The sequence below is a fragment of the Sciurus carolinensis genome, chromosome 5, assembly GCF_902686445.1.
Source record: "Sciurus carolinensis chromosome 5, mSciCar1.2, whole genome shotgun sequence".
NCBI lineage: Eukaryota > Metazoa > Chordata > Mammalia > Rodentia > Sciuridae > Sciurus > Sciurus carolinensis.
In genome coordinates, this window is record NC_062217.1 from 80156742 (window position 1) to 80171338 (window position 14597).

At 39.6% G+C, this 14597-nt stretch overlaps 1 protein-coding gene across 1 annotated transcript; it reads right to left on the minus strand.

Annotated features, from left to right (window-relative positions):
• Positions 1-4441: 4441 nt before the first annotated feature.
• On the minus strand, positions 4442-14204 carry LOC124985429 (serine/threonine-protein kinase ULK2-like). Its single transcript, XM_047554120.1, is given in 5 exon segments — positions 4442-8807; positions 8809-9727; positions 9729-10609; positions 10611-11857; positions 13356-14204. Coding segments are annotated over 4 exon segments (2934 nt in total). The 5' UTR covers positions 10731-11857; positions 13356-14204; the 3' UTR covers positions 4442-7793.
• Positions 14205-14597: the final 393 nt, after the last annotated feature.

A 14597-nucleotide genomic window follows, 5' to 3' on the forward strand; every position in this document is an offset into this window, starting at 1 on the left:
GAGCTAAGAAGCTGCTCTTAAGTTCTCTACAAGTGGCCCCTGTGGGAACTCAGCTGACTCTTTAACAAGACAGGAACCAGGTCAATTTGACCAACTTGATCTTAGACACCCAGCAAAACAGTTAAAACCAAAATATAACCATTCTTGGGCATTTAAGAGAAATAATAATTAAATGTAACTTAAGATGTACACTTGTGTTAGTCCACTAGAATAAAAACTGGAAGCTACAAATGAAAGAAAGATTCTTCAGCAAATGTGCCTGATAACTATCAAGAGAAACTGCCAGAGTCAGAAGTTTTTAGTCAGTTTAAGGCCTGCAGATCTTCCTAAGCTACACAGGTAGACTTAATCTATGTTTGCTCGTATGATTACCTAGCCCTAAGTAACAGAAGTATAGAGCTCTCTACTAAACACAGGTTATACCAATAAAGGGATATTTTACAGGAATCAAATGACATTAAGTAGCTTAACTATATTTTCTGGGGACATCGGGACATCTATGACATTAGGAGTTAAATGTTGTGTTTACATTCCTGATAACCTGGACAATGTTAAAGTTCCCAAATAAAGGCCTTGTCCTTTCCAGCCTTTGCTAGGTCTAGTTATGGGAACAATTTCTCAGTTCTTCCACCTCCTGGTGAGAGATTGACTTCTGTCATTTTCATGATACTCAGTGGCATGCTCCAGATGCTGCAACATTACTTTGTACTAATTTCATTTCAGTACTCATGTCTTTTTGTTCTTCTATCATAGAAGCACCCACCCCCAGATGACTTTACAACCTGCTCTTCCCCAACCAGACTTCTACCTTGGACCCCTCGATTGACCGAATTTTTAAAAAAGGAACTCCAAACTGCTTGCCCCTCACTGCCCCCTTTCAGCTTCGAAGCAGCCAGAACGACCGACGCCCCCTTTTCCTTAAAGCAGTTGGGAGTTCCTATAGCTAAAGTGGGGAATGAACAAATGGATATAAGATTCTATCCATGATAAAGAAAAAGGGGGGAAATGAAAAGACCCCTGCCCCACCAGCTCAGGCCTATTTTAAGAGAAAAAGAAAAATTATTAACGGGGCATGCTAAAGGAATTTATCTGAAGATTTAGCTAAGAAAGGGCAGGATAATTGGGAAAGTCAGAGCATGTCTGATCTAACAGGAGCTGATAAGCAGGAACTATAAAACTGTCCTGTAAAACTTCTGATACCAGATTCCTGACCAAGGACAGAGTAAATAGGATGAGATAACAAAGGACTGTAAATGAAAAAGTAAAATTATGGCTTGTGAAGCGTGTTATCCTAAGTTCTGAGCCGCTCTGACCCCCACCCCCCCCAGGAAGGTTATCCTTAACAAGGTTCCTTCTCGGGCCTTCACAGATAAAATGAAAGAAGTCTGTGTTTATACATTCTTTACCATAGAGAACCATATAAAATTTTGAAGTTCAAAAGAACAACTGAAGTGAATTATTCACAGAATGGCTCAACAACATATTTGAGTAAGTAGAAGAAAGACTCAGTGAGTTGAAGATAGATCTGTTGAGATTATACAGTATGAGGAACAGAAAGAAAAAAGTAAAATGAGCAGCCCTGCAGAGACTTGTGCACGACATAAAGCTTAGCAACAGATGCATCATGAGGACACAAGAAAAGAGAATAGAAAGGCATAGAAAGGGTATTTGAAGAAATAATTGCCACAGATTTCCCATATTTTGTAAAACATTAATTTGCATACTCAAGAAGTTCATTGAACACCAGGTGTCAGAATCAAAACTGTCAAGAGCAAAGGGAGAATCTTGAAAGCATCAAGAGAAACACAACCCATCATGTCCAGGCACACTTCAATGAGATTAAGAGGAGACAGAGTGAACAGGGGACTTGAGCCACCATTGCTGGCTGTGAAGATGAGGAAGAGGGCTATGAAGAAAGCAGTGGCTAGTTGTTGAAAACCCTTCACTGACAGCCAGCAAACGGGAATTGGGTCATACAACTGCAAGGAACTTTATTTTCACAACAACCAGGAGGAGCAAAGAACTGCCCTAGAGCTTCCACAGAAGAATGTAAATTCATAACACCTGTTTTTAACTTAGTTAAGACTAATGTCATACAGCACACCTATGGAACTGTAAGATGATAAATTTGTGTTGTTTAAGGTCTAAGTTTGTGGTAATTTGTTATATTAAAAATCAATACCAAATGTATTGTCCAACCACAGTAGAATGAAATAATAAAGATTGAAGTAAAATAAATGGAAATCAGAAAACACTAAATGAAAGGGGGAGAAAAGAAAGCCCAAATAGTTGTTTCATTAAGAAGATCATCAAAATTGAGAAATTTTTAATTTTACCAACCAAGTAAAAGAGAGAGAAAAATATTAATATATGAGAAATGAAAGAAGGGACAGCACTATGAAGCTTACAGCAATAAAAGTGTCATAAAGGAATGTATGGCAGTAAGTTTTATATGCTAGGTGACATGGAATAATTCCTAGAAAGATATAAATTACCAAAAGTGACTAAAAAAAATATAAAAATTTGAAAGACATATAATATGAGATTGAATTAATAATTAAGACATTTACAACAAAGAAATGCTCAGGGACAGACAGCTTCACTAGTTAATTCTATTTAAAATTTAAAGAAAAATTATTTTCAATTACTTATGATCTCATCCAAAAATAGAAAAAGCAACATTTCCCAAATCATTCTATAACATCATTATTATCATTCTATAACATCATTATTATTGTAATACCAAAACTGAAGACATCATAAGGAAACAATAGACCAATACCTCTTAGGGATATTGGTACAAAAATTCTCAAGATAATACTATCATACCAAATTCAGCAACATATGAAAGTGACTATACATCATGACTAACTGGAATTTAGGAAACCAAATTTGGTTTAATATAAGAATATTAAAGGTATATGCCACGTTCTAGAATGAAGCACAAAACTACATAATCTCAATAGATGCAGAAGAAGCATTCAACACAATTAACATCCTCTCATGACAAAAACACTCATCAAATTGGAACCAGAGGAACTTGTAAAATGTTGATAAAGGGCATCTGTAGGAAACTATAACTGACATTATATACATGAGTGAAAGTTTTTTTTTTTTTTTTAATAAAAGCAGGAAGAAGGAAAGGAGGTCCACTCTATTACCAGTTCTCCTTGGCATTGTGTTGAAGGTTTGAACTAGGACAATTATATAAATAAAAAAATAAGTTAATAAATAAAAACAAATGACATCCAGATTGGATAGGAAGTAGTAATACTGTATCCACAGATGATATGATCCAAGGAATTCATAAAATATCCTTTAGAATTAATAAATGAGTTAAGCAATTGTGCAGGCCCAAGATCAATAAAAGAATCATTAGTAATTCTATAAACTAGCAATAAACAATATGAATATCAAATTAAGAAATCATTCAATTCACGACAGCAACAGAAAGAATAAAATACTTAATAAATTTAACAAAAGAAATGCAAAACATATACAACTGAAAACTATGAAATACCACTGACAGAAAATAAATCAAAGGAAAGATATCCCATATTCAAGGATTTGGAAGACTTAATATTAAGATGGCAAGGCTTTCCAAATTGGTCTATAGATGCAATGTGGTCCCTAAGATAACATGCATTATTTTCCCTCAGAAATTCATATGGAAATACAAGAAACCCAGAAAAGTCAATAAATCTTGAAAGAGAAGGACAATGTTGGAGAATTTAGGCAGTGTGGTATTGGAACAAGGTAGAACTAAAAAATCCAAAACTAAATCCTCACATTTATGATTAATTAATTTTTGACAAAGTTATCAAGGTGATAATTTAATGGGACTTAAAAAATACCTTCAGTGAATGGTGTTGAGACAAGAAGATAGGCACATACAAAAAAAAATAAAGTTAAATATAGAAACATTAATTGGATGAAAATTCTACATGTAAAGATTAAAACTTTATAATTTAGAAGAAAATGTAGGGGTAAATATTATAACCCTGAAATGGCAGAGAATTCTTGGCTATAACATCAAAGTATGAGTGACAAAAGAAAAAAAAAATCTGGACATTATTAAAAACAATCTGAGAATGTCAACAGACAACTTACAGGAGGAGAAGAGGACATTTGCTCATCAGATACATGCAAGGGAATTAGATAAGGGACTTGTATGCAGAATATATTTTTAAAAACACTCTTCTTATTCAACAATAAAAGACCAATAACCTGGGCTGAGGATGTAGCTCAGTTGGTTGAGTGCTTGCCTCACAAGCACAAGGCCCTGGGTTCAAATCCCCAGTACTGCAAAAAAAAAAAAAAAAAAAAAAAAGACGAATAACCTGATTAAAACATGGACAAAGGATTTGAATAAAGATTTCTCAGAAGAAGATACACACATGACAAAAAAATATATATACATGTATATTTATATGTATATATATGAAAAGGTTCTCACCATCATTAGTCATTAGGAAAATGCAAATGAAACCCCAAGAAGATATCACCACACAGACAGTAGTGTGGTTTTAATAAAAAAGACAGAGAATAACAAGTGTTTGTGAGGATATGGAAAAGGTGGAAAGCTTATGCATTGCAGGTGTGAATGTAAAATGGTGTAGTCACTGTGGAAAACAGTCTGGCATTTCAAAAGTTAAGTGTAGAAATACCACGTGTCTCAGCAGACCCATTTCTGGGTCCATACCCAGGATAATCAAAAACATTTGTCCACACATAATATGCCACAGGCATATTTGGTAGCAGCATTATTCATCATAGTTAAGGTAGAAGCAACCCAATGTGAACTGATGAGTGGATAAGCAGTTGTTGTATTCCATTCCTGTGGTGTGAGAGCGAGTTGACTTGGACATGGCAGGTTCACTGAACTCTGCCAAGTGGAGGGATCAGAATCCACAATTCATAGGAAAACAAATGCAAAAGACTTTTAAATAAATGAAAATGTTTAAAATTTCACTTGTCATCATAGGAAGATAAACTAAAACATTGAATCATTTTATTTTACTCACCAGATTCGTGATGATCAAATTTTCTAAGTTTACTCTTGTTAGCAAAAAGGTTAGAAAATTGGTACTTTATTGTTATTTGGAATGTTATTTGGGTTGCAATTAGGCAAAATTTTTCTTAGCTACAATTCACATGCCATTTTAACTACAAACTGTATTTTAGGAGTCTCTCCTATGACTGTACTGTATGAAGTTGAATGATATTTAATGAAATGTGATTTACAATAGCAAATGAGCAAAAACAGCCAAAGTGAACAGAGAAGTCAGTAAAGTGTGGCATATTCACAAGAAAATTTTCGCTGCTATGAAAAGAAGTATTGACTTATTTTCTAGGTTATTTTAAACTAGTATAAGATCAAAGCTGGAAAAGTGGGGAAAAACACATATATCCACACTTTCTTAACAGAAGTTTTGGAAGTATATACAAGAAATATAAATTGTGAAAGTTTTTGGAGAGATTTTGGATAGAATTCTGGAGTGGTATAGATATATAATTTTACCATTTGCCATTTTGTACTTTTTGAGTTTTATCAAACATTTGCATTACTTATTTTGCTTTTAACTTTTTTCATTTTTATGAACATTTAATTTTTTTTGTTTGTTTTTTTCATGGAAACATAAAGCACTTGTTTATTATTGCTATAATCAAGGCAAAAATCTCTTAAAACGATCAGCCTTGATAATGGAAGTATAATCAGAATCGTTACTCATAAATTTACAGTTTGCTCTGTTGTTGAGACTTCACTGTTTCACACACACCAACAATAACAAGACCTTGACTACACAAGATGAAGAAAGAACTTGAAGTTACAAAGCATGGCTTGACCACTTTCCTCATTTCTGACTTTAGACCAATCACTTACCCTCTTTGAACCTGTTTCATCCTGTGTTTAAAAAAAGTTAGAAAGGGGGCAGAATAAACCTACCCACCCACGTAGAGGATCATTTGAGATAATAGAGGAGAGAACATGGACGAAATTGCACTGTTAACTCTAAAAAATTATACAAAAGACAGTACCAATAAGCAAGGAGGAGAAGGGATCATCAGTTTATGGAAGCCTGAATGACAGTCACCAAGAATCTTAAATCCTGGGATGTGACAAAGGACCTTAATGACCAAGTCCCCAGAATAAGGAAGTATCTGCCTTGACATGTCACTTAATATGGACCCAACTGTAACCTAGAAACATTGTCAGTTTTATTTTACCTTAATATACATTTGTATAGGCAATAATAAAAAGGCTATTACACAATGATTCAGTAAGTTTTAACTAGTTTCAAGAATAATGCATGCAGTTTACAAATGAGAGGTAGAAACACTGTATTAAAGACCTAAAAATACAAACATTATATAAATAAATGTTCAAATTAACTGCTGGAATTTCATACAGATAAATTAGGTAGAAATTACATTACTTTGTCAAAGTAAAAGAAAACCATGTTTATTTGTTTTTATCAGTACATTAAAATTAGAATAATGCCAAAGAGCTTCTGCACAACTGTCAGTTCAGAGTATTTTATGTAAAAGGCTTAAAATAATAGGATTAAAACTGGTGAACAGTTTATTCAAGTATTCAAGCAGGTAAGTAAAGGAAACCAAATAATATACAATGTAGGAACCATTCCTAAAGGGATGTTAACTGCCTGCTTTTTCATTATGAGCTATTTGGTGAACTGTCAGGATTAACATTAAAAATACACATTAGGCTGGAGAGAGCTGCCCATTTTCCTAAGAGAAAACAAACCTAATTTTTCACTAACTTCATGTAGAAACTCCACATCACTAACAAGCCTTTGATCACCAACTTTGTTTTGGCCCTATGAAAATTCTCAAGAGTAGCTCTTGATTCATGATAGTTTTTCTAATACTGTCCAAATAAACCTATCCTTTAATAAACCTAAGTGGCAGGCATCAATGCACATTTTGCATGCACAAGGAAAAATGCAAAGTAAATACCAGCAACTCAAAATATTACTAAGAAGATCTGAGGTGTAAATAAACAACTAAAAAAAATGCAAAGGTTCACATGAACACAAGTTTTGACCATTTAAAAGTTCAATAGAGATTACATGTGAATTCTGGAAAGGGTATATGTATATAATGAAGTAAAATACTTTAAACAAGTCCATTGTATCTCAGTTTTAAATTGCAAAATCCAATAATACACAGTTGTTTTAATAAATTAGTGCAACATGAAAGATTTTGGAAGAATTAACGTGTCCATACTAGATCAAATTGAAGATTTCAAAATTTCTTCCTAGAGCCATCTTTTGCTTCTTCTTAAACTATTTCTTCCTGAGCTGTTGAAAGATGCACGCTCAGGTTCAGACAAACTCACCCCAAACATCAAACTGCCTGAGGAGATGTAGATTCTTTTGCTTGTATACACCTCAGCAAACATATGGCATTTCATACATTGTTCTGTGAACTGAGTGAAGTGCCACTTGCCTTATTTCATGTTTTAATTATTCATAAGAATAAATGATAATTCTAGTTCTAAGGTACGTTTATTTACCAAGTTCAAACAGGGAGCAAAGTGGAACACTCTTTCTTCTCCTTCTACAAAGAAAAGGGGAAAAGGGAGTGTCTTCTCCAGTAAGGCAGATTTTCTACAAACGTAGTTTTGGATTGTTTCTCCTTTTTGAAATTGCTGCTTGTTCTTTGGTAGTCACCAGTTAAACTAGTTTCCTGGGGATGGGTGACAGAACCAAGCTGTAATCCCAAACTTATCACCTCATGCTCCCACAATGGTCCATGGACAAGCCTGCTGCTCACACAGTCGCAGTGCTACAGCAGAGTGCCGACAATCTTCTTTCAATACTAGACTTATATTTATGTACATTCTCAATGTCTGCAGGGTCCTGTAGAATCTTAGTTAGGCCTTCCAAGAGAAGGGCTGCCTTATGGTAGCGATAAACAATATCCTCAGTTTGCTGAAACATCTCATCCAGGGCTGCAGACTGAACCATTTCCACAGCACAATTATAGATGAGTTTCTCTGCAGTTACACTGTTGATTTCATCAATAAACCTCTGTTTGTCAGAGAAGAAGCGAGTCAGCTTTTCTGTAAGTTTTTTGCACATGGTGATGCAGAATTTGTATCGCTCATTCAGACTTTTGACAACTTGTTTCACAGCCGTGGATGGACTCAGCTTCCCGGACTTGATCTGAGCTTTGGCGAGATGCAGGGAAGCTGCAAGCAGCTGTGCTGCTTTCATATATAACACCAGCTGTTCTACCGGCCCCCAGTCTTTGCTCAGCTGGCTGATCTGGTCCACAACCACACTCTCCTGAATCTGGTACAAGGACACAGCAGATGTGCACAGCTCAGGGTTCCCCCCCCTCACAGCTGTCAGGTCCAGCACACACTCCGTGAACATCAGCATCACATTCAGATGGCGTAAGCTGTCAGTGTGTTCTCGCTCCATCAGTGTCTCCTCTGGCAGTTTGGGGGCTTCAAAAGTGATGAGCCCCTCTAGGCTGGGGGGTGAAGCACCATAAGGCACGTATCTCAGGCTGGGAGCTGCCTCTGCTCCTGGCGGGGAAGAGCCCAAGCCCGGGCCAGGTGGGGAGCCCACACACACTCGGCCACTAGCAGAGCACAGAGAGCCTCCTGAGCTGCTGGACCCCACTGAGGTGGTTCTTGTTCGAAGAACCATATGAGTACAAGTGGGGGCTGTGGCGCTGTGTGGAGGAGACCCCACAGTGAAGAGGACAGCCCTGGAACTTGCAGTGGTTCCTGCTGGTGGTGCCAGTACAACACCACAGGCTCCTGCAGGAGCTATAATCCATCGGTCGTTCTGTATTTAAACTATCAGTGCTGCCCTGGTGTCCACCTAAAGATGCCTTTACTTGTTGATCTGATAACTTCCCAGTACTGACAGATCTGCCAAACACTGCTTTGTTCTGTTGTTCAAATCGATGCCTCTCCCTTCCTTGTACCAAAAGGCAATGGGAACATTCCTGTGGGTCATTCCCATCTTTGGACTGCCTTTCAGCAGGCCCATGACGAGTAACCAAAGCTAACGGGTTGGAAGACGCTTGTGTTTTAGGGATTTTGAAAGGAGCTGTGGTCTTAGTAGGAGAACCAATGATTGTTGGTAAAGGAGTTTTAAAGAACCAATCGGAACTCCGTGGAGAGGATCCTATGTGCTTGGTGGGAGAGGTTCCAAGGCTGCTAGGCCGACTGGGCTGAGGTGAGTAGCTGTATCCAGCCCCAGCATGAGATGGGCACACAGGGTCAGAGTGCTATTTTCTTAGCTTCTGTTTGTTCTGATAGATGTCAGTAAGGGTAGCTGCGCTCTGTAGTCTAGCACCCAATAAGAGAGACTGTGGTGACTGAGCCTGTGGCACTGGAGAACCCAAAGGGGAAGGTGAATAAGGCCTAGAAGACCCAATAGAGAGTCTTCGTCCAACTGTCTGAACTGTGTCTGCTGGTGCAGGAGAGCCAGATCCCAGCCGGAGAAAGCCCATGGGGCTGGTGTTAGACCTTCGTACCACTGCAGATCTTGGAGAACCATGTGGATTTGTGCCAGAGCTGGCAGTAGATGTAAGATTCTGTTCAATGCGCTGATAATTCCTTATTTGAGTAGGAACTGGAATTGGGGCTGTTTCACTGTGAGGTGACACAGTTGGTTGACACTGCCCTCCACACACCAAGAACTCATTTGAAGCACGTCTGCCAGGAGTTCCCATTGGCATATCATGAGTGGTCTGACGAGATGTTGTGTGGTACCAAAACAAAGTCATCCATGTCACAAGAAGAGTTCTTGCTACTAGTACTGGCAGAATCTTTGGACACTTGTAGATAGTTGGGAGGACCCAATGGTGGGGAGGATAAGTTCTCTTCCTGAATATGCTGCATATCTGGAAGGGATGGTGGAGAAGCAAAGCGACAAGATGGAGAACTGCCACAGGAGTTTCCAGGGATAGAGCCAGCATACACAGGCACTGGGACTGGGCAAGATTTTTTTACTGGAACTTGCTCTAGAAAAGGATGGCTAAAAAATGCTTCAAAGTCCATTCTGTCTTTTTGGTTTCTCTGAAGCAAACCCAAAAGGAGATTAGCCAAATAAGGTGAAGTTTCTCTAGGAATACTAGCCATTAAGCTCCTGTTTTTTTCATAAAACATCCTTAGGTCTTGAGGACTATTGGCCTAAAAAGGTGGTTTTCCAACTAGGCATTGATATATCACTGTTCCTATGCTCCACAAGTCAGCCTTAGCATCATAATGTTGAGACATAATAACTTCAGGAGCCATGTACATCGGAGATCCACACAATGTTGCAGCCATCATATTACTGTGTAGATAACGAGCAAAACCAAAATCCGCTATTTTGATGCGAATACCACAGACACTTGACTTTCTGCGATTGGCATAAGACAACAAAATGTTCTGCGGTTTGAGATCTCTGTGGATTATTCCTTTGCTGTGCAGGATTCGCATGGCAGCTGCAATCTGTTGTAGAAACACCCTAATAGTATCTTCACTGAGAGTTCCTTTAGCTTGCAAATAATCTGCCAGGTCTCCACCATTGCAATACTCCATCACCAGGAAGACAGAGTTGGGCAATTCCTGAACATCATAAGAGTGCTACAATATTTTCGTGCTGAAGTTCCTGGCGGTGCCGCCCCCGGAAGACCACGGCGAAGGCCCCCTGTCCCACGAGGTCCCTCTTGCTGTACTCGAAGTCGCCCACCACCTCCATGGCCGCGCCCCCGGGGCATACAGCGGGCGGGCAGGCGGCGCGGCGAACCGGGATCAGCACCGCGGGCCTGCGAACACCGAGCGCGCCCGCGGGCTGCGGGACTGGGGCAGCCGCGGCCCCGGGCCCGGGCGGACACTCATGCCGTAAGGCCGGAGCGGAAATGGGGGAGGCCGCCGCGCGGAGCCGAGGTCAGCGAGGCCTGGCCCGGCCCCCGACGCTCCTCCTCATGGCCCGGCCTGCCGCCGGCCGCGAGCTCTCTGGCGAAGCAGCCTCGGCAATGCCGGGCCAGGGGCGCCGTGGCCGTCACTGTGCGACCCCGAAGTCGCACACGCACCCGAAAGAGGTGCGGCACCCAGTGCTCCCCATCCCCAGCTCGTTCGGTCGCTTCGGCCCTCTCCGCCCGGGGCGCTGCTGCTGCTGCTGTGGCAGCCGCCGCCCTAAAACCCGTACAGCCGCTGTCCTTTCGTGTCCCCGCCTCGCGGCAGCGCCCAACATACGCGAACGGGCACGCCGGCCGCTCCCGTGCCGACTCTGAACATTTAATTTTTTTCAAATAATTATGGATTCATAGGAAATTGCGAAGAGGTTCTGTTATCCTTTTTCCAGCTTCCCTTAATGTTTACATTTTACATTCTACAAACATCAAAATCAGGAAACTTGACATAGACGTGATGTGTGCTATTCTATGACATTTCGTCACGTGTAGATTTGCATTACCATCAAGCTACAGAATGATTCCATCACCACAAAGATCTCCCTGGGGCAATGCTTTGTGCTCATGCCACCCTCCCTCTCACCAGCTCTAAAGTCTGGTAATCACGGATCTATTTTATAATTTTTCCTTAGAAGAATTATTCATAAACAGGATCATACAGTATGCAACCTTTTGAGAATCCTTTTTCACTTAGCCCAATGTCCTTTAGAGTCATCAAATCTGTTCATGTACCAATAATGCTTTTTTTTATTGCTCAATCTTGGCGTGATTGTATCAGTTTGTTTAACTACTCATCCACTGAGGGATATTTTGGTTAGTTTTTAGTTTGCGATTATTATGAGAAAATACAGGAGATAATCTTCCAGATCTAGAGCTTGGTGAAGACTTTCAAGACATGGCACTAAAAAATGTTCTATGAAAGGAAAATAATGATAAATTGGATTTCATCAAAATGAAAATTTTGCTCTGCAAACGATTCTGCTAAAGGATGAAAGAACAAGGTACAGATATTAAAATATATATATGTGCAAAGCATATATCTGATAATGGACTCCAATCTAGAATATATAAAGGAATCTTAAAATTCAATAGTAAAAAGTAATCCAATGAGAAATGGAAAATAGATGAAGAGACATTTCATGGCAGAGGCAAGAAAGCACATGAAATGAGGCTGAACAACACTTGACATTGGGGAAATAAGATCATCATCTGAAATCACTACATGTCTATTAGAACAGCTAAAATTAAAAGGCAATGACAAAAGCAAATGCTAGCAAGATGTAGAGAAACTGTATTCCTAATACCTTGTGGGACCATGAAATGGTACATAGGGCCACTATGGAAAATAGATGGCAATTCCTTAAAGCAAGTAAGTAAACAAAAAGCTAAACACGTACTTACCATATTACCTGACAACCACAGTCCTGGGCATTTATCAGATAAACTAATATTTAAGTACACACACACACACACACACACACATACACATACACATACATGATCATAGTAGCTTTGTGCTATTTTTATTGGTGAATAATTTACACAAAACAAAATTCACAAATCTTAAATGTTGCATTAAATATTTTTGGTAAATGCATGTGCTCCTGTAACCCACCCTTTATATGATTTAGAATATTCTAAAGCCCCAAAATGTTTCTTTGTGCCTCTTCCAGCTAATCTCTGCCATGTCACTCCACCGCTAAGCCCTAAAGCAATTTCTAGTTTGATTTCTTTCATCATACATTAGGTTCCATATGAATGAAATTATATATTACATATTCCTTTATGTCCAGCTTATTTTTCTCAGGAAGATGATTCAGACATTCTTCTGTTTAAAGCATATCAATAGTTTATTTTTTATTGCCTGTTAATATTAAATCATGTAGATACGCCCCAATTGTCTTTTCATTTGCTTTTTAATGTTAATTTAGATTGTTTCAGTTTTTGTCTTTTTAAAGTGAAACTGCTATTAATATTGTGATACTAATCTTTTTTTTAGAGATTAATTTTCACATTTTTGGATAAAATCCTAAGAATGGAATTGCTAGGTTTTACAGAAGAGTATAGATTTAAATTGATGAGAAGTGACCAAATAATTTTCAAACGTGTTAACCTCATTTTACTTTCTCACCAGTAATATATGAGATGTGCCAATTTGATGTTTTTAAATGCACTTTTTTTTCTGTACTTATTGGTTATTTGAAGATATTACTTCGTGAAGTGTTTGCTCAAGTCTTTTGTCCATATTTTAAATTAGAATTTTATTATTTTTGGAAGAATTATCAAATATCCAGGAGATAAGTTTTTTGTGAGTATTTCGTTCTAATTGTGACTTATCTATTAATTTTTTAAGATAAAAGTTTTAGTTCAGATGAGGCCCACTTTCTCAATTTTTTCTCTATTTTACTTACTTTCTGTGTTGGCTAAAAAAATCTTTCCATAATCCAAGGCAGTGAAGAAATTCTGCTTTATTGCAGGAGTGTCTTGGATTTTTCCAGTCAGGTGATCTGGTCAGGTCATTCCTCAGGGGAACAGGGAGGCAGTAGTGACACTCAAGGGTCAGTACAGTTAAGAGGTTTTAAAACATAATTGCAGAAATGAACTGCTCAGCTGTGAGATTACCTCACACTCTATAAAGCTGAATACAAGAGAAACGTAACTCCCTCAACCCAGTGCTGGTGCGGCCCAGGGTTAGCCTTCAATGCCCCTCATCCTTCTCTGGCCAGTTCAGAGGTCCTCAGTTCCCAGGCCATTTAGCATTTCTCCAGGTGACTGTCAGCCACGAGAGGGCACTGTGAGAGCAGGTTTCCAGGAAGCTTGGCCCCACTCTGATGTGAGGATGCTGACCTGGGCCCTGATTGCCTGTCCATGGGAGACACATGGGGAGGCAGGGGTAAGGTGGCCTCACTCCACATCTGCAAGGACCTTCTCCATCCAGTGTATTCCCTCATAACACAAACCAGAAATAAAGCCATCAGGGAAACAAAGGAGCCTAGGAAGAGCATGTGGGGCTGAAAACAAAGACAATTAGTCCTTGATCCAGTTGGCACAGAGGGATGTGGGAATGTGACAGGGTCTGGCAACTAGGATGGGACAGCAGTCCCCAGGCTGGGAAGATGATGGCCTGCATCCCACCAGGCCAGGGGCAGAGCTGAGATGACTGAATCCTGTTTCAGTTAGGACCAGGTTATGACTGAGGATGGGAAAGGGTTGGGATGGGAAGCTTATCCGTAAGGACCTGTAGACAGAGACAGGGGTAACTGCGGAAAAGGTCATGACTCACCCATGGCCCAGCTACTCACTCCAGCAGCAAGGCATTCAGGGAGATAAGAGGTACTGAGTCTTGGAGAGGAAGATGTGTCTACTTGGAAGGAGCCGACTGGCCCTGGCAGAGTGAACCCAGCATGGCCAATCGGGGCAGCATCGGACAACCTGGGATTCTGGTTTGAGAGAGACTGATGACAATCTAGCTCCACGGCACATTACAGGGACAACCCTAATCACTAAGCTGGAAACCTTAGAATTCCACTAAAGGATAACCTGAGGGGTCAGGACCAGAGTCAGGGAAAGGTTAGCAGGGGGACCAAGGTAGTCATGAGCCAATGGAGCATCAGACAGGGCCTACCTGGGCCCATACAATGAGGGAGCTTGGA